Source organism: Mytilus californianus, unplaced genomic scaffold (genome assembly GCF_021869535.1).
Source record: "Mytilus californianus isolate M0D057914Y unplaced genomic scaffold, xbMytCali1.0.p SCAF_1, whole genome shotgun sequence".
NCBI lineage: Eukaryota > Metazoa > Mollusca > Bivalvia > Mytilida > Mytilidae > Mytilus > Mytilus californianus.
Window position 1 is genome coordinate 129,619,373 of NW_026262581.1, and position 24,887 is coordinate 129,644,259.

At 31.9% G+C, this 24,887-nt stretch overlaps 2 protein-coding genes across 2 annotated transcripts in view; one reads left to right on the forward strand and one right to left on the reverse strand.

Moving 5' to 3' along the window:
• The window catches only part of LOC127713229 (structural maintenance of chromosomes protein 6-like), a 396,756-nt gene that overhangs the window by 141,231 nt on the left and 230,638 nt on the right, over positions 1–24,887 (reverse strand). The gene's annotated exons all lie outside the window — the stretch shown is intronic.
• LOC127713300 (microcephalin-like) lies at positions 1,459–22,013 on the forward strand. Its single transcript, XM_052219772.1, has 13 exons — positions 1,459–1,602; positions 2,605–3,094; positions 3,392–3,596; positions 4,115–4,211; positions 5,370–5,543; positions 7,079–7,169; positions 7,530–7,583; positions 7,889–9,182; positions 9,794–9,956; positions 10,239–10,316; positions 11,096–11,236; positions 13,872–13,959; positions 20,066–22,013. Exons 1-13 carry the CDS (start codon positions 1,594–1,596, stop codon positions 20,146–20,148), a joined length of 2,967 nt encoding a protein of 988 aa, XP_052075732.1. The 5' UTR covers positions 1,459–1,593; the 3' UTR covers positions 20,149–22,013.

The window sequence follows — 24,887 nt, forward strand, 5'->3', positions numbered from 1 at the left end:
CAATATGGTATTTTCTGAATAAATGTTAGATTTGTATTTGTTTAAAAAATAGTGTTATAGACAATCACTAAGTGGTAAAAATACACTGTTGTTATAGGTTAACGAAATTTAACCAGGTTATATTATTACATCAGATATTATAAATATTTTCCAGTTTGTTGTATATGTGATTGTGACATATATGTTTTAAAATATTTCTGTACTGTCAATTTTTAAATCTGAGCAACCATATAAGACATCAAGACTGGGATCAGTTTTCGAAAGAAGAACTCTTAATTCTGATGAATATATAGATAGAATACATTCATTTAAGAAATTGCCGCGGAAAATTGTACCTAGTCTGCACAGGTACCGACCTAGAGCTGTCTGACAAATAACAACAGAAAATGTGATGTTTTAGATCACTAGCGTCATTTCTAAACTTGTAGTGAATAATATTACGTTTTCGTGTATCAATAAAAAAATAACTGCACAGGGATTATTATCCGGCCTCATCCAGCTCTCGTTTGAATCTTGTAAAGTGGGCAATAATTTTTATTTTCCATCAAATAAATTCCTCTTTTCAAGATTATGTGGGATAAAGCTATTGTCATAGGCTGTGATTCGAAACCGTGGAGTTGAAAATTCTCTCGTATTTCGCATACCATACTGGACATAAGTGTTTGCTTACGACGAAACATCTGCAGAAATGTATTGGATATATATCAAGAAATAGCTTAATGAACAAATAATAATGTGTTTTTCTATTGCCTGTTCTGGAGAGAATCTCTGTCTTATTCCTTATAAAATACTACTAGGTTTTTCTTTTCGATACAATTGTCCGAAATTACATTCCCATATTCTTATATAGGTCTAATAAAGCAATATACATGAACAGTCTTTTTATAAACTGTCTATCAATTTTATTTTTTTAAATCTCATAATTAAAGACATCTACAAACTTTAAAAATATCCTCACATGTATGTGACTTGCCTATCTAACATTAGGTTCTTAAGATTGTGTTCTGATAAATTTTCTAGGTGAGCCTACTGATTATATATTAATTTTTATATGTGTGTGTCTGTGTAACTAATGCGCAAAATTTTGAATCGTGAGTTTTATACAATTTTTTTCTTTATTTGATTCTTTGGTTGGAGCAATATACATTTATATTCCATGTTATTTCCAGTCTGCAATTGTGTGAAATATTTGCCACTGTGTCAGTTTAAGCAAACAATCAACTTCAACCATTCAAGCAATCGATCAATCAATTAGAGGGATACTCATGCATAGTGGAGTCAAATCAACATGACTTTTGTCTTAAAGTATATAGTTTTATGTCTGCATTATAGCTTTAACCGTTACACCCCAATATGCGTCCCACTGATCAATAGATTTCATGAAAATCGTAATTTAAATTCCGGAAACAGTGCTCCTTTTCCGAAATATACTCTCTTATTATTTTTGGAGCGGCATTTTCGATTTTGAATGAAGAAAAAGAACGAAATATGACAAAAAATATACATTCCACAACGGTTTACACGATCAAACGTAGAAATTAGATATTATTTTAAATAGATGATTCAAATTTTACTCTTAGCATACACTTAAACATGAAAAAGGTAAAAATTGTATTTTTTTTATGTTCCGGGATATATTTATTTTTTATAGTTATCCTCTTCCAATTATGTACGATCATATATATATATATCACTTTTATCCCTTGGAAGTATTTTTTCATATAGGGGTCGAATCGAAATATGGGCCAGAACGACACACCCAAAACCATTTCGGCCCAAGGTATATTCAGCCAAGGGCGTATATCCTCTGACTGGCAGTAAAACCCTTGCCAAAGTGGGCATCCATTTGGCTGTGTGGGATGTACAAGTATGCAGCCATGTCCTGTCAGAATGGTGACATTAATTCTGTTGCCTCGTGTAAAGAGTGTGCCATGCTCTCTGCACATTCCAATCCTGCCCCAAGAGTGCTAGAGTGGGGCATCTGTTTGGCTGTAAAACTATGCAGCCACGGCCAACGTCCCATCAGAATTGGGACATTAATTCCGTTGCCTCGTTTAAAGAGAGTGCCATGCTCTCCGCATGTTAAGAACCCTTGAAACAACTCTATGAGTGGTCCGTAGCTGGCCTGTTGCAAGGCAAAATTTCTGAGTGGTCTGTAGCTGGTCTGTTGCAAGGCAAAATTTCTGAGTGGTCTGTAGCTGGCCTGTTGCAAGGCAAAATTTCTGAGTGGTCCGTAGCTGGTCTGTTGCAAGGCAAAATTTCTGAGTGGTCCGTAGCTGGCCTGTTGCAAGGCAAAATTTCTGTCCCTATCCATTATACCCTCATTTTCCTTTGGCAGTCCAAAATACCCAGACCTTCAACCATTTGTACCTATTGTATTTATTGGTAATTTGTTCTAATCTTGCATGGAATATTTGCCACTGGATGTTAAGCAACCAACACTCAATCAATCTTACATTTGATATATGGCCTTGACGTGTGTTTAAAACAAGCAAATGATACTCAAAAGGTTTGCAAACTATGCATTTACTTGTTCCGTATGTGATTATAATATCAATTTCTCATAATTTTACCTAGCCTGTATATTATTTAATATTTTCACAGAGAAGCACATCAAACAGTAAACTGACAAGAAAGTCATCAGTTAGTAGGAGGAAATCTGTAACGCCTTCATCAATAACCAGTGACAAACAAGTGGATACTAACTATGTCTCAAATGATAAAACTTCCACAGTTCAGGTCATTACTAGCAGTTCACTCTGTAACAAAAGTGATGCATCATCTACTGACATTTCTATCTTGCCATTATCAACAACGGTTCTTAATTCTGAAAATTATAATACATCATCTCCTGTGACATTTACAAGTGATATTTTTACCATTGGTTCAAATAGTCGTAAATTAAGCAGAGCAAACACACAAACAACTGAGCTTAGAACACCAGAGGCCTCTCCTTTTGTTAACAGTGAAGTACTCATGCCATTGTCAGTGGACACACCCCCAGCTGCATCACTCATTACAGCTAATGACATTGATGATGATGATGATGATGGTCTACCTGCTACTCAAATGCTGGATAACAGGGTATTGAAAAGTATGTTATTTAAATCAGGCAGAATAAGGTTCCAAACATTCTAATAATTTATTGTTTTGTCAATGCCAATGGTATAATTAAGTAATGGTATATGAAATGACATTATTATATTAGTGGCATAAGTACTAAGTACATTTTGTATATAATTGGGCATTACCATATTATCAATAAGAATGTGTACTGGTAAACAATTATATGATGGCCATGGTAAAGATTGAAGGATGGGACAAAACATTTGGAAGATATCATTGGGGAATGATTATTTATAATACAGTTATAAAACATGATATATTTCAGATGTAATAGCCTATGTAGAAGTGAGATCTACTAATGACAACAGAAGTGACGCAATCCGTAAAGAATTAGAACAGTTAGGAGCCGCAGTAACAAAGAAATTCACAGAGGATGTCACCCATGTTATCTTCAAAGAAGGAAGCAAGAGAACTAAGACCAAAGCTGCTAAAAATAAATGTCATCTGGTGTCAGTTCTCTGGGTAGACAGGTAAAAATAAGAACAAAACTAAAAGCTACAGTTGATTTCTGTTATCTAGGCTGGTGGGTAGACAGGAAATAAAAACAAACTAACTTACTAAAATTATCATCATATGTCAGTATTAAGGATAGTCTAATAGAACAGAAAACCTACGTCAGACTACATTAGTTAGTGTACGAGGTTTATAAGTGTAAGTTACATTGATAATAAGCTGGGTAGCTGTCTCATTTCTTTATCCTGTTTTTATTATGGTAGACAGATAAGAATCATAAAACAGCTGCAAAATGGAAATATTGTACATCCTGCTACCTTTGAATGCTAGAATGAGACGTTTTAGTTTAGGAGGTTAAAATTACCTGGTTGATTCTTCAAAAGTATGACCTATCGTTCTGAAAGAAAATAACTCCATATAGGTATATGAATAACAAAAAACCATTAAGATATATGGCATAACCCATGACAAGGGTGATTGATGTTTGACGAAATATATCCAGTAAGGATTAATTGTGATATGTTGTATATTACAGTTGCAAACAGTATCAAGAACATGTATCTGAAAGACTTTACCCAGCTGTACTTCCTACCACAAACAAAGGAACACCTCTTTTTTTGGCAAAACTGAAGGTAAAATAGAGATTTTTGTGTGCATAATTTATTAACCTGAACATATACAGTTTTAAATCATTAAATTTACACAGAAACAATATATCTGTATCAAAAGTTCCATTGAAAATGAGTTGCCTTGTGCAATGGAAAACACAGTGTTTGAAAACTGGAAGATTTAGCTAAAAATATTCTGCTTAAATCTATCAAGAACAGAGTGAAAATCTATCTATTGAATAAACTATAACTTTTCCTTCCAATATTTATACACTTCACTCAATTACATTACAGTATATCAAACTTTATTACCATCTTTCTTACATTATAAATCAAGCACCAAAAACTAAACCGATCAATATTTCATCCATACAAAGGTCATACTGTTCTGACTTGATTACTAGTATGTGTCACTGAAAACAGTCTGATAGTTTTTAAACATCTTTGAATTAAAAACTAACAAGCAGCTTATTGTTATGTCTACAGAAGAAAAAAGTAAGTAAATCCCCCATTAAGGGTACAGGGGTTTTCTCATCCATATATTTCTGCATTGCAATTTCCAACACAACACACAAGTTAAATGAATACAGAATATGTAATCATATACATTATATTCCCTTGGCACATTATATGCATCTTTGATACAGACAGAAGATAATGTGCAAAAGAGAGGCAGAAGATACCAAAGGGACATTCAAACTCATAAGTTGAAAATAAACTGACAACGCCATGGTAAAAAAAGAAAAAGACCAAAAGACAAACAACAGTATACAAAACACAACATAGAAAACTAATGACTAAGCAACACAAACTCCACCAAAAACTCGGGGTGATCTCAGGTGCTCCGGTATGCAGATCCTGCTTCACGTGTGGAAAATCATTCGCATTTCTTCAAATTTCTGTATCCATGTCTTATGTGAGGGTATACTTCAGTCTTGAAATTAATATCAAATTATATGGTTAATATTTCATGATCAATCCTGTCTATAATAAGTTAATTATATGTAAAGTGTCTTTTTTTTTAAACACTCATATATAATTTAATTTCATTCAAGTAGGTTAGACAAATTATGAAACATTACAGACAGAATATATAATGAAGATGCTAATCCTAATTGTTACAGAATTTTCAACATTGAATATGATATAACATTAGTAAATAATTTTTCCTTTGCTCTTTAGAAAGCTAAGTCAATGCAGCCTAGTAACTTTGAAGAGGAAGTGGCAAACAGTGCTGAAAGATGCAACAAAAGAAAAAGACAGTTGGTGGAGAAATTACAGTCCTCTGAATGTACACCACAAAATTCTCCTAACCTTGGTAGAATACTAGTTCAGGAAACCCAACCAAGAACTCCAGTATGTATTAAATACCCTTCACCTTGGTAGAATAATGGTTCAAGAAACACAACCGAGAACTCCAGTTTGTATTTAATATTCCACAAAATTCTCCTAACCTTGGTAGAATATTGGCTCAAGAAACGCAACCAAGAACTCCAGTCTGTATCAAATATACCTCAAAATTCTTGTAACCATGGTAAAATACTGGTTCAAGAAACGCAACCAAGAACTCCAGTTTTTGTCGAGCCTGCGACTTTTGTCACTCTGTTTTTGAAATTTTAATAACTTTCTTAAACTATCCTGGATTTCTACCAAACTTGGACAGAAGCTTGTTTATGATCATAAGATAGTATCCAGAAGTAAATTTGGTAAAAAAAAATCCTGTTTTTCCATATTTTACTTATAAATGGACTTAGTTTTTCTGCCAGTTAACATTACATTCACTCTGTGGTTAAAGTTTTTTAAATTTTAATAACTTTCTTAAACTATCCTGGATTTGTTCCAAACTTGGACAGAAGCTTGTTTATGATCAGAAGCTAGTATCTAGAAGGAAATTTTGTAAAAATATATTTCCTGTTTTTCCGTATATTACTTATAAAAGGACTTAGTTTTTCTGCCAGTTAACATTACATTCACTCTGTGGTTAAAGTTTTTAAAATTTGAATAACTCTCTTAAACTATCATGGATTTGTACCAAACTTGGTCAGAAGCTTCTTACAATCAAAAGATAGTATCTATAAGAAAATTTTTAATGATTTTTTCCCCATTTTTGTTGAGCCTGTGACTAGCAGCTAAAGTAGGCGAGACACTGGGTTCCGCGGAACCCTCACAATTTTTTATTAGATATTTTACAAAATTCCTCATACCTTGGTAGAATACTGGTTAGGAAACACAACCAAGAGCTCCACTATGTATTACATATTCCACCAAAGTCTGCTTATTTGGTAGAGTACTGCTTACAGAAACAAGCTATAGAACACATGTAAATGTTATTACTAAATTCTTCTTAATTGAAGATAATTGGTAAAGGAACTCTGCCTATAATTTAATTGATATAGGTAAACACCCCAACAACTCAATCAACACTGAAACTCTAAAGCAGCCCAAGTCTTGACAATTTCTTTGTGGATGAATCTATAACTTCTTTATTTCAGTTAGTTTGTTTCTATATAAATGATTGCTAATAAAAGAACTAGGGTTTGCCTATCAAAAAAGCAAGTTTAACGTTATGCATGAAGTACGCGCTCAAATATTCCAGCTGTAAAATCTTGCTTTCCTGATCTTTATACTATATATTCATCAAAATATCAGAACACTTTTATATAAAGAGAGATGACTGACAACAACACATGAACAAAGAAGGCAGTCTTAATACAATTGTGAATTTTAAGTTAATTTCATTTTAAAACATTCTGTATAATAAGTTTTACAAATTCAGTTTATTAAATGTTTAAATAAAATACATTTAGTATTAATCACAATTTCTTGGGAAAAAGATTTTAAAATATTTATCCAATAATAGAAATGGATATTATAACAATATTTTATTACAGATTGACATCAATACTCCAATAAGACTGTTGATTCCTGACACACCACCAAGTATGAGAGAAAAGATGAAGGAAATAATGGCAAAGGAGTCAGGTATGATATTAGTTTATTTTCAGATAACTGTAAATTCAGAAATTATTGCATGCATTTATTATTGCAATTGCTCAACAATGAACAGAAATGTGAGTTTAATTATTGTGATTTGAGGAAAAACTGTGTATAAATAATGCTATCAAAATTTAAATGCGAGTTAATTTTTGTGACACCTATTTGGTCGGAATTTTTCAAAATGTTTTGAATTTTCAGTACATTCTTTGTATTAATATATTAGGAGTTGGAGAGTTTGAAAATTATATTGTGCAACTCAAATAATGATCAATATTCTTATTTTTGTCTTTCCTGAGACATTAGATATTATTTTGAAGATTTATTTTCTTTGAATGATTATTACAGATACTCCCGAGAGAGATAATGAGGAGGAAGAGCCATTACAGAGAAGATTATTTAGTAGGTTTATTATCATGCAATCCATCTTTGATGGAAACTCATAAGAACCAAATAAGTTTTATATTACGGCACAGTTAAATGCATTTCAGAATTTGTTGGTTAACTAACTATAAAGCAAGAACATGAATTAATAAATTACAAGGTACATGTACCACTATATACACATGGTCAAAATCACAACTTATGATAAACAAAACAAATTAAACATATTATGGTACATTCAAAACTTTGAAATTTAAATTTGCAGTGTTAATGTTATATGATAAATGAATTAATGCAATTAATTTTCTGGGTTTTTTTTTCAGCTGGAGTTCAAAATGTCAGCTTTGAATCCAATGATGTTGATCATCTAATGGATGGTTTAAATGATGAAATCAAAAAATGTATAGACAATATGCCTGAATCACCAATACCAACTACCTCATTAGATAAACCAGTATCTAGTCCATCTTATAATAAACCTAGTCATTTGTCAGCATTAACTTCTGGTCTTAATGCAGAAAAAAAATCTCCCAAATCTAAAAAACGTAGGAAATCTGTGGCCGTTGTAAAGTTTGTTGACGATGAAGTGAAACCCAAAAGGACATCAAACAGGAGAAAATCTGTTGCTACTTTTACACCATCTAAAACTGTGGACAAAGTTTTGGGAAAGGATGAAATTCCGATATTGATAAGACAGCCTTTATCAAAAAGTTTGAAAGGAAAAATAAATGAATTGTCTCCTGTAGCAAAACAAGCTGATAATTCTTCCGTGGAAAATATTAATAATAATGCAGATAATAAAAATGTGTCACAGAAAAGAAAATCAGTTAATACCAGACGTAAATCTATGGTGACCAGCAAGAAATTACTCAATAATGCTGCAATAGAAAATGGAAGTTCTGTAGATAAGTCTGAAGACAAAAAGATATCAACATCCAAAAATGTATTATCAGTTGATTCAGTTAATGGACAGTCTTTAGTTCAAGTTTCTTCAAGTATAGACATCAACAATACATCCAGTCATTCAGTTCGAAAGAAGGGACCCCCAAGAACTAACAGTAAGAAAAAATTGCTTCCTTTATCTGATTTGGATCCAGATTTACCACTGCTGTCAAAAACACCAGATGCTTATACACCTACAAGGAAACGTCAATGGTCATCTTGTAGTGGGTTAGAATCTAATATTTCTGCACTGTTTCCTAATCAATCACCAAAAAGGAAACAACCTCGTAAAGGAAGTCTTTCAGAGAAAAAGTCTGACAGTCAAGAAATTCATACCAATACAGCTAGTAGTAACAATATTGTAATGCCAGATGAATTGACATTACAAGAAACAACAATCAATTCTAGTACAGCTACACAAAATGATAATTCAATGTCTTTGGCATATGGTGACTCAATACTTAGTTCTCTTTCTGGCAGAGTTGTACCCAGGCCAAGTATAGATGAGTTTAACTTAGCAAGAGGGATTAAACACATGAGAAGACCAAGGCCCATATCAACATCTTCTTACAGAAAATCAGACACTGACAGCAGTGATAATAGTCTACCAAAGAAGATATATAGACGAAGTCCTCCTACCAGACCATCTCTTGTGATGACCAGTCTGCATGCTGAGTACATAACTTTTGTTAGCTCTTGTGGTCACTTGACCTCTGTCATCAGCTGCCTCTTATTCAGTGTTATAGAATTTTTAATAAATTATCTGCTTAAATCCCAATGCAAATTAAAACCAATCTTGAAAACAATTATCAAAGGGATGTTTATTTTCAAAATTATATTCTAATTTCACTTTTCCTAACCTTACATAAGAGACTATTTCTTTTATTCTAATGTTGAAGGATGGAGATCAACCTGTTATAATTTCAGTGAATTATATTTTTGTCCAAACATTCACTCTCACCTTTTAATATTTTGTAGACAAAAATATTTTTTTATTAAATGAAATTCAGCTTTAAACATATTTTGACCTTTTCTTCATTTTGAAAATTTTCCTGCTGACCAGCTGCAAAATGGAACATCATTTATATAACACCATAAATAGTATATGTCTTACTTTCATTTATAAAACAATCATCTCTATGTTAAATGTTTGATGTATATGACAATCCTCAGAATTTCTGCTCAAGTCATATTTATAAAATAAATAACTATAGAAAACAGGAGTAAAAGTCAAATGTCACTACTTCTATAATTTGAAAAAAATAATAAAATTGTTTTTCTTCCAGAGAACAGGATCTTATAATATCTGTTGTGAAGAAATTAGGACAATTTGTGATCTCTGACAATGTAACAGAAACATCAACACACTTGATATGTGGTGGACCTCGGAGAACATTAAATGTTTTATATGGTATAATGAGGGGGATTTGGATTGTACATAAGCAATGGGTAAGACACATTCACATTTCTCTTTGTTTAGATACCAATCATTTAAGATATGGGAATACTGCTTCTTAGTTTATCAATGAATTTGAAGCACATTTAAAGATGATTAAATTTATCAAATCTTTCTGACAAGTCCCAACAATTTATAAGTGTGGAGTCTTGTTTAATAAAAACTCATACAAGATCCTGTCAGTTTTAATTTTGTTGACAATTAGAATAAGACTATAAATAAAGAATCAGTTTAAATCATCACAGAAATGAAGATGTACTGGTATCTTTTTTCAGGTGTTATCATCATTAGAAGCACAAACATGGTTACCAGAGGAAAATTTTGAAGCAACTGATTATTTTCCAGTTGCAAAGGTAAATTGATATATTTCACATGCCAGCTTTGAAGATCCATTAGTCTGATTATAACAATAACACATCTATGTTATGACTCAATTGTTTAAGGGGTATGATAGCATTAGCCATTCTCTTGTAAAGAAATATTATTTTTGTCACCATAAAGGAAATCTTTTTCAAATTGAATTCATACCTTGAAACAGAATATTTTAATTACAATGACAGTGAACCAACACCTGGTAAATCTTCAACACGATAGAATCCCTAAAAGTAGATACCTGGAGTATGCAGGGTTGTTACGATAAAAAACACAAAATGTGAAAGTAGTTACAACAACAACACTTTAGGGATTGCTGCAGTAATTTTAATGAGATTGACATGTTTTGGTGCGTCATCAGGATAAAAAACAATACAGAAAATTGTGCTGAAGTACAAAATTGGGAAGGTATAAATTATGTCACAATGTAACAATGGTGAGTATAAATAGAAAGTAAAAGTATACACGTATGGAAGTAAACTTGAACAGTTACTAGAATGTTGAATAAAATGTAAATGTCATTAAAATTAAAATGTTTGTTGATATTATTCTGCCAAAGTTTGTTACTTGCTAATAAAAAAAATATATTGTATGTGTATTCCATCTTGCAAAATGGAACTATAATATTTAATAAATTATTGTCTGACTGTGTACAGTTTGTGTTTTACCCAAATTTGAATGGCACATTTTCAAACACCAAAAATTCAACAATTGAAAAATATGAAGAGATGTTAATTTAAGATTTAAAAATGATTTTCAGGTCACAAGAGAAGGCAGATATCTCCACAAAGAAAATTATAGATCCCTGTCCTTACATGAAGTGGGTACAATTTATCTGGCACAGAAAACAAGTCCTCCAAGACATCACCTTCTCAATCTCTTGAAATTATGTGGTGCTAGGGTTAGTATTCATTATTGTCAGTGCTTGATTGTATAATTACTTATAATTGTTTCATATTATGTCAAAATTAAATTATTAAAGAAGTTATAAAACATGCCTGAAATGGGCATGATATAAACTCTACAAACATACTTTTGATAATATTTTTATTACAAGAAAAAACACCAAAAACCAAAGATATATAAAAATACTAATCATTCAGTATTTTAAAAATTGCTAGTTTGCTAATAAATGATCTCTTTTAAGTTCATTAGGCCAAAGGCCAGTATAAGCTTTTGCTCTAATTACAGCTCTTCTTTAAAAGCATGCAAAGCAAACCTTTGATCAACTTGCTTGCTATGTTTTATGGATGTTTGTAAACAAAAGGTAGGTAGTCTGTTCCAGTCTGTTTACTATATACTGGAATTTGATTGGACAATAAACATTAACTTCATTTCAATTTTTATTGTCTAATCAAATTCCAGTATATACAAAGACTGAAACTCCGCCTACCTATTGTTTGCAAACATCCAAGCAAACATAGCAAGCAAGTTGATCAAAAGTTTGCTTTGCATGCTTTTATAGAAGAGCTGTAATGCATCTGTTGTCCTTTGTTTGTCATCTGTCATCTTAAACAAAGATCTTCTCCTCTGAACCAGTTTAAATAAAACTTCTCATGATTGATCGGAGGGAACAAATATGGCTGTAAATAGAACATGGGTAAAGGTGTAATACCACCAAATCATAGTACGTCACATCCAGTTGCATACGAAAATAGGTCGAAAAAAATATTCCCTTGAATTTGACAATTGTAGGTAATTGATCCTACATTTCATTGCAGTAAAACATTTCTGGGTCATAAACATATATTTTGGGTATTTCAAAGCACCATAATTTTTTTATTTGGGGTTTCTATAGAATATTTTGGAAACTTGAGGTTACATGGTTACTAAAGCTTGTACACAGGTTAAAAAAGTGGGAAAATTTGATTGGTTAACTTCCAGTGATGGTTTTTTTACTAGAGAGGATAAAACTTTACTCATGCCAAGTATTTCTTTATTTGAAACAAAGATAAATTCTGCACAATTTTTTGAAAGTGCACATTTAACAAAGACTAATAGGGGAAAATCAATGGTGGTATTACACCTAAAATGCATTACCAAATTATCAGATGAATCCTTATACATGTAGGAGTTATTGCCTATAAATGACTATTTTTGACATATTTTATTAATTCTGTTTATAAACTTGAAACTGTTTACAGCAAGAAAAATCTGCAATACAAGATCTACAAAAATGCCAATATGACAGAAACCATTAATCAACTTGTTATAGGAGTTATTGCCTTCAAATGATTATTTTAGTGACAAAAATTTGCTTTTTTTCCTTTTATTTTGAAAACTATTATAGATAGATGGAAACTTTAAACAATAAAAGTTTACAGCAAACAATATCTATGAAAATTCATAAGGGTTCCATGGAACCCAGTGTCTCACCTACTTTTGCTGCTAGTCACAGGCTCAACAAAAATGGGGAAAAAATTATTAAAAATTTTCCTACAGATACTATCTTTTGATTGTAAAAAGCTTCTGTCCAAGATTGGTAAAAAATCCAGAATGGTTTATGAATCTAATACATGTTTTAAAAACTTTAATTACAGACTGTACGTAATGTTTACTGGAAGAAAAACCAAGTCCATTTATAAGTAATATACGGAAAAACAGGAAATACATTTTTTACAAAATTACCTTCTAGATACTAGGTTTTGATCACAGAGTGAATGTAATGTTAACTGGCAGAAAAACTACGTAATGTTTACTGGAAGAAAAACTAAGTCCATTTATAAGTAAAATACGGAGAAGCAGGATTTTTTTTCCCCAAAATTTACTTCTGGATACTATCTTATGATCATAAACAAGCTTCTGTCCAAGTTTGGTAGAAATCCAGGATAGTTTCAGAAAGTTATTAAAATTTCAAAAACTTTAACCACAGAGTGAATATTTGTGGACGCCGCTGACGACGATGCTGACAACGATGCTGACACGGAATGTAGGATCGCTATGACTCGCTTTTGCGACTAAAGTCGCAGGCTCAACAAAAATGAATGGAAAATTTTGTTAATAATCTTTTTCCTGATTTTATGTTAATAAGAAGTCCCCTGATAGTTTTGACTTATAAAGACAATTGGTAGAGCTCAACATTCTGAACGTTTATGCCCCGTCAGATTTTCTCTATTCATAACGGTTTTCAAAAAAAGACAAAGCTTGCATTTTACCCCTATGTTCTTTTTTTAGCCATGTCAGCCATCTTGGTTGGCAGGCGGGGTCATCAGACTCATTTTTTAAACTAGGTACCCCAATTATGATTGTGATCAATATGGTATACCTTTACCAAATTAGAGATTCAAGCTCTTTGAAGCCTCTTGTTATACTTGATAAAACTCTTATCTCAAAACAGGTCAGTCAAATGTGTGGTATGCTGCTGAAATGTCACAATGAAAAATTTAACTAAAACTGAATGTATTAACATCTAAATAAGCAAAAGGTGACAAAACAGTGTGTTTGTATTTGTTAGCACAAACATGTTATTGTACTATTTTTTCATATTGATAAATTGAAACGGCAGTATTTTAATGAAATTAATCTTTTATATTCAGGTTATAAATAGCCAAAACAAAGCCAGTATTTACTTGGGACATGAGTTTTTGCCAGATAAGATATGTGTGAATCCAGTCTGGATCTTAGGTAAACTATACTACCGTACATAGTTTTGAATGCTGAAATATTATTTAAAAGACAGTCGTAATAAATTCAATGATATGAACCTTTTTATGCAAAAAATTAGAAACCACGCTTGTTCGATCAAATCTACTTTCAGTTTTAAAATCCGAAACTGAAAGCTAAACAAAAGATGGTCAAAGATCCATTTTCCTTTTCCTTGTATATATGATGTGCTACCAAAAGGTTTACTGAAAATTAAAACTAACACATAATATACCAGTATGAATGTATAAGGATTTTGCTAATGAAATCCCCTGGTTTTATTAATTAACAATACAGGGAGAAAGCTTAGTGTAATTGTTGTAGCACTAAGGGGCCTTGTTAACAACAAGAATAGTGCAACAAAATATCTGAAGTTTGGAAAAAAATCCCCAAAAACCTATCATACATACACTGAATGCTAGTTCAAATATAAAAATAAGAAGATGTGGTATGATTGCCAATGAGACAACTCTCCACAAGAGACCAAATGACACAGAAATTAACAACTATAGGTCACTGTATGGCCTTCAACAATGAGTAAAACCCATACCACATAGTCAGCTATAAAAGGCCCCGAAATGGCAAATGTGAAACAATTCAAACGAGAAAACTAACGGTCTGATTTATGTACAAAATAGTGAACGAAAAACAAATATAATATACACCAACCAACTGACAACCACTGAATTACAGGCTCCTGACTTGGGACAGGCACATACAGAATGTAGCAGGGTTTAACTAGTTTGAAGGCACTCCAACCCTCCCCTCACCTTGGACTGTGGTGTAACAGTACAACAAAAGAACAAACTATAAAAAATCAGTTGAAAAGGGCTGAACTCATCAGATTGATACAAAACAGCAATACATCTTACAAAAACACAGAGTGGACAAAGCTAATAACAACTAATAAATAAATGATGTTTTCTCAGACTGAAGTGTCAAACAGTACACACTTAGTTTAGAGAGGTCATAAACAGTCTGGAAAAGACATGATCTTGTGCAATGCCAAAATATAGTTACATTATATTGACAGGATGTAAGACCATAAGTTTAACTGTATAGCAATACATATTTTGTTTAGGTTTTAAAATATCAAAAACAAAATCAGTGTTAGAACATTGACTGATAAAAACAATATTCAAAGATCTTACTTCAGTGTTAAATTGATATCCTTTAAGAGTTTTTTTTTTTCAATGGATCAATGACTTTTCATGGATCATATCTAAATTGAAGGGCTTTATAAACAACAGCATTTTTCCATTTAGGATTTGAAAATAGAGGTACATGTATATAAACAGGGCTCTTTGTGTTCAACCACCAAAAAGGTCATTTCCTATACATGTACATATTATTTGTATTATGAACTATGATACTACATACAAATACAAAATAATTTATGATAATACAAAGAACCATCATCATATCTTTCTAAATCAGAGTTTTTTATTGTCGAGCCTGCGACTTTTGTTGCAGAAAGCTCGACATAAGGATAGTGATCCGGCAGCGTTAACTAACTTCTTTAAAGCTTAATATTTCAGAAGGTAGAAGACCTGAATGCTTCATACTTTGTATATAGATGCCTTATGATATGAAGTTTCTCTGTCATATTTCCATTGTCCTTGACCTTATTTTCATGGTTCAGTGACTACTTGAAAAAAAGTTAATACCTTGCAAGGTCCTCATGCCTTTCAGACAGTTTTCACTTGACCTCGATCTCATTTCATGGATCAGTGAACAAGGTTAAGTTTTCGTGGTCAAGTCCATATCTCAGATACTATAAGCAAAAGGTCTACTATATTTGGTGTATGTAATGATTGTAAGTTGTACATGTCCAACTGGCAGGTGTCATCTGACCTTGACCTCATTTTCATGGTTCAGTGGTATAGGTTAAGTTTTTGTGTTTTGGTCTTTATTTCTAATACTGTATGCAATAGGTCAACAATATTTGGTGTATGGAAATATTTTAGATATACATGTCAGTCTGGCAGGTTTTATTTGTGTTTTGGTCTGTTTTTTTCTAATACTGTATGCAATAGGTCAGCTATATTTGGTGTATGAGAATATTTTACGATGTACATGTCAGTCTGGCAGGTTTTATTTGACCTTGACCTCATTTTCATGTTTCATTGCTTAATGTTAAGTTTTTGTGTTTTGGTTTGTTTTTCTTTAACTTTAAGCAATAGGTCAACTGTATTTGGTGTATGGAATGATTGTAAGGTGTATATGTCTGTCTGGCAGGTATCATCTGACCTTCACCTCAATTTCATGGTTCATTGGTCAATGTTCAGTTTTCCTGGTTAACTTTGTTTCTTCGATACAATAAGCAATAGGTCAACTATATTTGATGCATGGAATTATTTTAAGGTGTACATGTCTGTCTGGCAGGGTTCATCTGACCTTGACCTCATTTTCATGGTTCATTTTTCAATATAAAATTTCCATTGCTTGGTCTGTTTCTTTTATACTATAAGCAATAAGTCATCTATATTCGGTGTATGGAATGATTGTATTAAAGGTTTACATGTATTTCCGGCTTGGTTTATCTGACCTTGACCTCATTTTCTTGGATCATAAATGTTAATGTGATACTTGTAAAACTTTATATTTTGGACTATCAACATAAAATCAATGTTCAGTATAGTAGGCGAGACATTTCAGCGTGTGCACTCTTGTATTTAAAAAAAAAATGGAAATAACTGCCAATGCTTGAATCTTTGCATAAATGTGATCTTACACCATTAACATTAGGATGTGATATCCTATTGGTAGTAAGAATTCTAAAGTCCAGCCAAACTTCCGAACCAAATCTTTGTTAAAACTTCCAAACCAAATCAAATATCGTTAAACCTATCTTTACATTTTTTTCACACAGTTTGACAAGCTTTCTTTCAATTATTTGAGACCTTTTCATGTGGTTCTTAATTGTTTTAAAGAATTTTACAATTAAGAATGTGTCTCATGATTTCTTAAGTTAAATAGTAGTTTCTAAAATTTTTGCAAAATGTTTGGTTCTAACTTCTAATCTATGGTGACAAGCTTCCTATGGATTTTCACATTTTTATGATATCTTATTACAGAGTTATAGGGGTATCATGCACTCTAATCCCAGACTTATTAATGAACTAATTCTAACCCATGAGTCAACTACCAAATTCTGGTTCTAACAAAATAAGTTATGTAAGATAAAAGATACTTTTATTAACTTCCCTATCATCAGTTTAAGAATAATTGAAAGTGTCAAATTATACATTTATTGTTGGCATTCAATTAATTATTGATTAAACTAATGAAAATAACACTTTATTAGTTTGGTGTGTCCAAAGCACTTTTCTGGATTTACCTAAATTGGGAACACAGGATGTTTAAATGTTTGAATACATAAGGAGCTTTTTGACCCAAAAGAACCTAAAAAAAACGGCTAAGTCAACTAAGATCAACTTTGATGGAGTTTGAACTGTTAATGTATACAATAAAACAAAACAAAACAAAACATATTGCATGATAAATTTTAAAATTTTGAATATTCATTCAACTTTAATATGATATCATTTAAATCTCCTACCATATATATGTAGGACTCTAAAGTGTGATGGTACTCTTAAGTGCGATGGTCACGCTAAAGTGCGATGGTCTGCGCTAAAGTGCAATTGTTCTTTGTTTTATAAGCGCGATTATATGACATGCTAAAGAGCGATGGTATAACACGCTAAAGTGCGATGGTGTAAAGAAAATGGAGTTCAGGCAATGGTTTTCGTTTGTTGCTGTGTTCCTATATGTTTTCCGTTTAATGTTATAATTGATAAATACTGTAAAGAATCTCTCAAATAATTATATAAACAAAACAATGGCAGCCAATAAAAATAAAAATAAAAACAATGCATGTACAAATAAAAATAAATAAAACTCTGAGCAGCCGATTCTATGAACTACTTTGTGTTGTAAAGTATTATATATGTCAGATGAAATTTTCATTCCAAGCATTGTTTCGGTAGGCGAGGAAAGAATTTTTAAACGTTATTATCCATATTCCTTTTGTTTATTTCTTAATCATGTTTATTATTAATTTGTTAACCACTTATTGCCTAAAATTTTAGAGAAATGTTTGAAATAAAGATTTGAAAAACAGCAAAACGAGGGAAGAGAATTCTAAAATTAATTTCTGTTGTCTACATGTGAGCTGAAGCAATCATTATTGATGACTTGAAAATATTATATTTTTATTTTCATTTTCTATGATGAAATACACATTGTATTTTGCATACATGAAATATCTTTTTAAATTCGTTGATTGATAAATTGTTGTTTACTCAATGTTCAGTGGCAGGTATTTCATGCAATATTAAGGTCGACTGAGATCTAATGAACAATAAATATGTTGCTCAGTAGGTCCTACAAAGTAAAAGATCTGAGATGAATGGCTGAAAATTGAGATTGCCACTGGGAAAGGATGATATGTTGGATAGGAAGAGAAATCATTGGGTCACCTACTAATTTAACATCCCAATTTACGAATGAAAAAAACTAGTTTTAGATTATTTCTTCCATGATAAAACAGGTATAAAATGCATTGAAATATCATATCGCAATACAAGTATATCGTGTTACATTTGTGTACCGTCTTTACAAAAAATACTTAAGAAGTCAATCGTTTTGAGCCCAACAAATATTTTCCAGTTCCCTTAAATAAAGCGTGTATTGTGAATATTAATATTTCGCATAATCAAGTTTAACAGTTTCCTTTTCTGTGATTATTTATAAGGAATGCGATTATTAATTAAGATTGTCTAATAAGAACCCTTCATCTGGACAAACAATCTCGTTTTCCGGCATGTTCATTTTTGTTTGTACAAACGGCATGTGACGTTGTTAACGTCTATACATTCGCTATCAAACGTTTTTTTGCGGAAAAACGCACTTCATTGTATTGAAGCATCAACCTTTAGCGTATTCCATTGAATAGCCCAGATCATTACACTTTAGCGTAGACCATCGCACTTTAGTGTGACCATCGCATTTTAGCGCCCTAATCGCACTTTAGAGTCCTACATATATAGTGGATACTAAATGAAAGACACACATTTGATGATTTTTGTCGAGCCTGCGACTTTTGTTGGAAAAACCAGACATAGCGATCCTACATTCCATCGGCGGCAGCGTCCACAAATATTCACTCTGTGGTTAAAGTTTCTAAAATTTTAATAACTGTCTTAAACTATCCTGGATTTCTACCAAACTTGGACAGAAGCTTGTTTATGATCACAAGATAGTATCCAGAAGTAAATTTTGTAAAAAAAAAATCCTGTTTATCCGTATTTAACTTATAAATGGACTCAGTTTCTATGCCAATTAACATAACATTCACTCTGTGGTTAAAGTTTTTAAAATTTTAATAACTTTCTTAAACTATCCTGGATTTGTACCAAACTTGGACAGAAGCTTGTTTATGATCAAAAGCTAGTATCTAGAAGGTAATTTTGTAAAAAATATATTTCCTGTTTTTCCGTATATTACTTATAAATGGACTTTTTCTTCCAGTTAACATTACGTACAGTCTGCAGTTAAAGTTTTTAAAACATTTATTAGATTCATAAAACATCCTGGATTTTTATCAAACTTGGATAGAAGCTTCTTACAATCAAAAGATAGTATCTTGAGGAAAATTTTTAATAATTTCCTCCATTTTTGTTGAGCCTGCGACTAACAGCAAACGTAGGCGAGACACTGGGTTCCACGGAACCCTTACCAATTCATTACTGTTCATCAGTATTTTGTTGCATTAGAAGCCCTGAATTGCACTTCCAAACAGAGTATGAAATGAAAATTCATCTTTAGCCATGCTAAACATTGTTCAAATGTAAGATTTTCTGTTTTGATGTGTTAACAAAGAGGCACTTACAACATGTACAATAGACAATAGTAAGACAGTTTTCTGTTGCATCATCAATCATGCATTTTATTTATCATATTTGAGAATCATACTGTGCCTCGTCTCTGTGATTACGAAGAACAATTCATAAAAAAGATAGACCGTCTGATAAATTTTGCATCACCTAAATTTTTGAATAATTTTGATGATTTTTACTTACAGATTGTATAACACAGCAACAGCTATTGAATGTTGACAGATATTTACTTGGTAGACCAAAAAGAGAAAGTAGTCCAGAATTCTAACAATGAAAAAGTTCACTATATTTTAACATATACAAAACATGAGTGATCATGACATAGTTGTACAATCTATTTATTTAAAAATGCAAGTTTAATAACATTTGGTGTAATGCATGTTGGTTTTCTTTATGTATTTATATATCTGAAATTTTATCAAGGGCACTGACCAAGTCACAGACTGTACCATTTGCAAGTCAAGTCCCAAAGTTGAATATATATAGAGAAAATTCTGATTTTAAGGAAAACTGATGATAAAGATTGGTCCATTTGTTATTTTTAATCAGCCTGTCAGCTTAAGAATTGGCCAGTTATTTGAATGCATGTCTGATAATAAAACTGAGTTGTTTGATATTTCAGTGTACACAAGGTTTTGACACTTACTTAAATGTATTTTGCTTGAGGATTGATAGGATTAATCAAAAGATGTTATAGTAGACCCCCAACAATCAAGAAACTGTTTTGGTTTATACTGGAAATTCTTTTTTCATTTATCTTAGAGCTGTTCCATAAAAACATACATGGGACCCAGGGAAGGCACTTTGAAATGGCAACTATGGGTGGGTGTTACAATTATTTTGAACAATGAAAATGTAAAGAAAAGTTCTAAATTGCCTCTATAGTTGGTTACTTCATTTTTAAAGTGCCTTCCCTGGGTACCATGTATGTTTTAATGGAACAGCCCTTATTATATGTGTAGTTTCTTAGTCTTGTTCTTTACTTCTTAAAATAATCCTTGTACCTGTTGATGTCTCTTACTTTTCTCCTTATTGTCCTTAGAAGAAAATTGACTTCTCCCTAGAAGACTTTATGTACTGATTTCCATGACTTGAGTATATAAAAAATGTTATTAAGTACTGTTTTTAACCTACAGTTTATAGTTAGAATACATAACAGGTACAGTGAATATTGCTGTATAGAATTATCAAGTGTTCTAATTTGATTGATAAATGATATTAGATTTTTTTAATTGATATTTAATATATAATTATCAAATATTATATGAAAACTTATCGTTACAACTGCAAACGATTTGAATAAGTTATTATTTTTCTATTTACAAAATTTTTAAAATGTTGTTATATATTTATTCAATCTACTTATTAGTAGATCATAATGTTTAATGCATGCATGAGGGGGGGTTGGAGAAAAAAGAAAAAAGAATTCCCGGATCCCGAAAGGATCAATCCCGAAATCCCAAGCCTAAAAACACCCAATCCCGGAGTCCCGACAAAGGTCCGACCCCCCTCATGCATGAGTAATAAGGTAATTATTTAGGGTTTGATTTTTATGCCTCGCCTACGATAGTAAAGGAGCATTATGTTTTCAGGTCCTTGTATCTCCTGTATCAGGTTAAAGATTTGGTTAAGAGTACTTTTTGGTCATATATGTCAAATTAGGGTTATAACCCAGTTTTCACAGTTCACTTAACATAGAAATGTGATAAGTTAAAATTTCAGTTTAAGGAAGGTTAAAAAGTTTTGGTTTAAGGTAGGTTATAAAGTTTTGGTTTAAGGTTTGTTTGTGGTCATTTTAACTTAGTACATATAAATGTTCATTATCAAGGGAACTGTATAATATATATCTGAGATTAGGGTTTTTGAATGAAGCACAAGTAATATGAATTTATCATAAATATATGTCAGTCAAGTTTATAAAAAAAAACATGAAATACCTTCATAACATTTAAGAGTAAAAACTGACACATAAAGAAGTACACAATGTATTGAATTGAAGATAAGTTTGTCAAATATAATTGTACAGAGTCAATCAACATCATTAATTTTGACCTTTATAACTATGTATTTGTTATTATGAATTAAAACTGTTAACAAATGGACTGCATTGCAATCTTTAATGTGCAAGTGTTTGGTGATCAATAAATGAATTCACTCATATTATTCTGTGTTATTTCTTAAATAAATATATATTAAAGTCTTCAGTGTTACATTACAATATCAAATACTTGTTCAGAGTAACTTTAAACTGGCATTAATTTCTACTACTTTTAAAAATAGACTTCCATTATTTTTTTTTTATTTTCCTCTCAGCATCAATAATTATAAAGGCAGCAAAAGAAAACAACATCAGCTTTGTTCCATGATATCACTCTTCAGAATGATGTCACATATTCAAGAAGAAACATACATAGTATAGAATAGTAATAAATTCATAATAGTAACTCCAATGCAGCAGAATCACACCTTATGCCATACAGTGTGACAAATCTCAAACAATGTCCAAACGTATCGAAAAGAATATAACATTTCTATGTCTGAGGTTGGATCTACATTATTTTTTTTATTATTTAAATTTTTCACTAATCTGTTTTCTGGGCATAGTTCTTGTTTATCTGTTCTTTTCCCTCTTTACCATATAATGCAAAATTTATCACAGGGCAAAATCTTGAATGTGCCTCCGTTGGAAAAAGCTAATGATATGAATATATCAACACAATTCCAAAAGGTTCCACATGATGTAAACAAAGCAGTTAAGGGGAGGTAAGTCATGGAAATTTTATATACATTTGTGATGTGAAAATGATAATCCTGATTTATTTAATGTTTTCTTTTGTTTCAAAATACATTTTTGTATCAATCTTATGGCTAAACCTTACAAAAAAAAACAACACACAGTTTTATATGACCTTTTATATCAATAGTGTTCCTCTTATAGAAGTTCCATAGTCTATTATCTCCCTTGTCACAATTAGTTTTTTGTCGAGCCTGCGACTTTTGTCGCAGAAAGCTCGACATAGGGATAGTGATCCGGCGGCGGCGGCGGCGTTAGCTAACTTCTTAAAAGCTTTATATTTTAGAAGGTGGAAGGTCTGGATGCTTCATACTTTGTATATGGATGCCTCATGTTACGAAGTTTCCGTCAGTCACATGTCCAATGCCCTTGACCTCATTTTCATGGTTCAGTGACTACTTGAAAAAAAAGTTAAGATTTTTTGTAATGTTAGATTCTCTCTTATTATAAGTAATAGGATAACTATATTTGGTATGTGCGTACCTTGCAAGGTCCTCATGCCCGTCAGACAGTTTTCACTTGACCTCGACCTCATTTCATGGATCAGTGAACAAGGTTAAGTTTTGGTGGTCAAGTCCATATCTCAGATACTATAAGCAATAGGTCTAGTATATTCGGTGTATGGAAGGACTGTAAGGTGTACATGTCCAACTGGCAGGTGTCATCTGACCTTGACCTCATTTTCATGGTTCAGTGGTTATAATTAAGTTTTTGTGTTTTGGTCTGTTTTTCTTATACTGTATGCCATAGGTCTACTATATTTGGTGTATGGAATGATTGTAAGGTGTACATGTCTAGCGGGCAGGTGTCATCTGACCTTGACCTCATTTTCATGGTTCAGTGGTCAAAGTTAAGTTTTTGAGTTTTGGTCTTTTTTTCTAATACTATGTGCAATAGTTCAACTATATTTGGTATGTGCGTACCTTGCAAGGTCCTCATGCCCATCAGACAGTTTTCACTTGACCTCGACCTCATTTCATGGATCAATGAACAAGGTTAAGTTTTGGTGGTCAAGTCCATATCTCAGATACTATAAGCAATAGGTCTAGTATATTCGGTGTATGGAAGGACTGTAAGGTGTACATGTCCAACTGGCAGGTGTCATCTGACCTTGACCTCATTTTCATGGTTCAGTGGTTATAGTTAAGTTTTTGTGTTTTGGTCTGTTTTTCTTATACTGTATGCAATAGTTCAACTATATTTGGTGTATGGAAATATTTTATGATCTATTTGGCAGTCACACAGGTTTTATTTGACCTTGACCTCATTTTCAAGGTTCATTGCTCAGTGTTAAGTTTTTGTGTTTTGGTCTGTTTTTCTTAAACTATAAGCAATAGGTCAACTCTATTTGTTGTATGGAAGAATTGTTAGCTGTACATGCCTGCCTAGCATGGTTCATCTGACCTTGACCTCATTTTCATGGTTCATTGGTCAATGTTTAGTTTACTTGGTTAATGTTAAGTTTATGTGACAGTTGTAATAAAGCTTTATATTTAGGACTATCAACATAATATCAATGATTAGTAAAGAAGGCGAGACATTTCAGCGTGTGCACTCTTGTTTTACTGTTTATAAACTTATTTCACAATAAAAATATATATCTAATTAAACAAGTTTTAATTGAATTATGTCATCAATTTAATCTCAATTCTACATCTGATCTACAGTGAGATAGAAATGCTTTTGTCTTAGGTTTTCAAAATTAAGAAAATATGAATTATCTCCCCTATCACTATTTTATTATTGCCTTGGATATATATATTGTTAAGAACAGGGTATTTATTACTGCTTCTTTTTGTGTATGCCTGCTACTTTGTGACCAGGCATATAGTATAACCCATGTTCCTTCTTTTTGTTGTTTCAAAATTCAACAGGTACCAGTAATTATGTTCAGCTTTTTTTCCTTATGCCATCTTCCCTAGCCAAGTGTTACAATCCAGCCCCATCCTGGATCGTAACCTATTTAGCAAAGATGTCCTTATGCCTGTAGATAATGAGTTAAATTTTGATTTAAAAGTGTTTAATTTTGAGTTTCATTACTAATGACCTACTTTTCACAGAAATTCTGTCCTTTCATTTTATGGAAATTGTGTTTTTTCCTGGCTTTTTCCATTGTGCCGATGGATATTGACCTCACCATTTATTAATAAATGACCTCCTTTTATTAACTTAGAGAATAAGAATCCTTCTGTCTCTCTAGATGGAGCAAAGAT

What these genes read in the sequence shown, in the direction of transcription:
- LOC127713300 (XM_052219772.1), top strand. An exon ending in GGATAACAGGGTATTGAAAA is followed by an intron (nt 3,095 to 3,391) that starts GTATGTTATTTA and finishes GATATATTTCAG; the next exon opens with ATGTAATAGCCTATGTAGAA. An exon ending in AAACCCAACCAAGAACTCCA is followed by an intron (nt 5,544 to 7,078) that starts GTATGTATTAAA and finishes ATTTTATTACAG; the next exon opens with ATTGACATCAATACTCCAAT.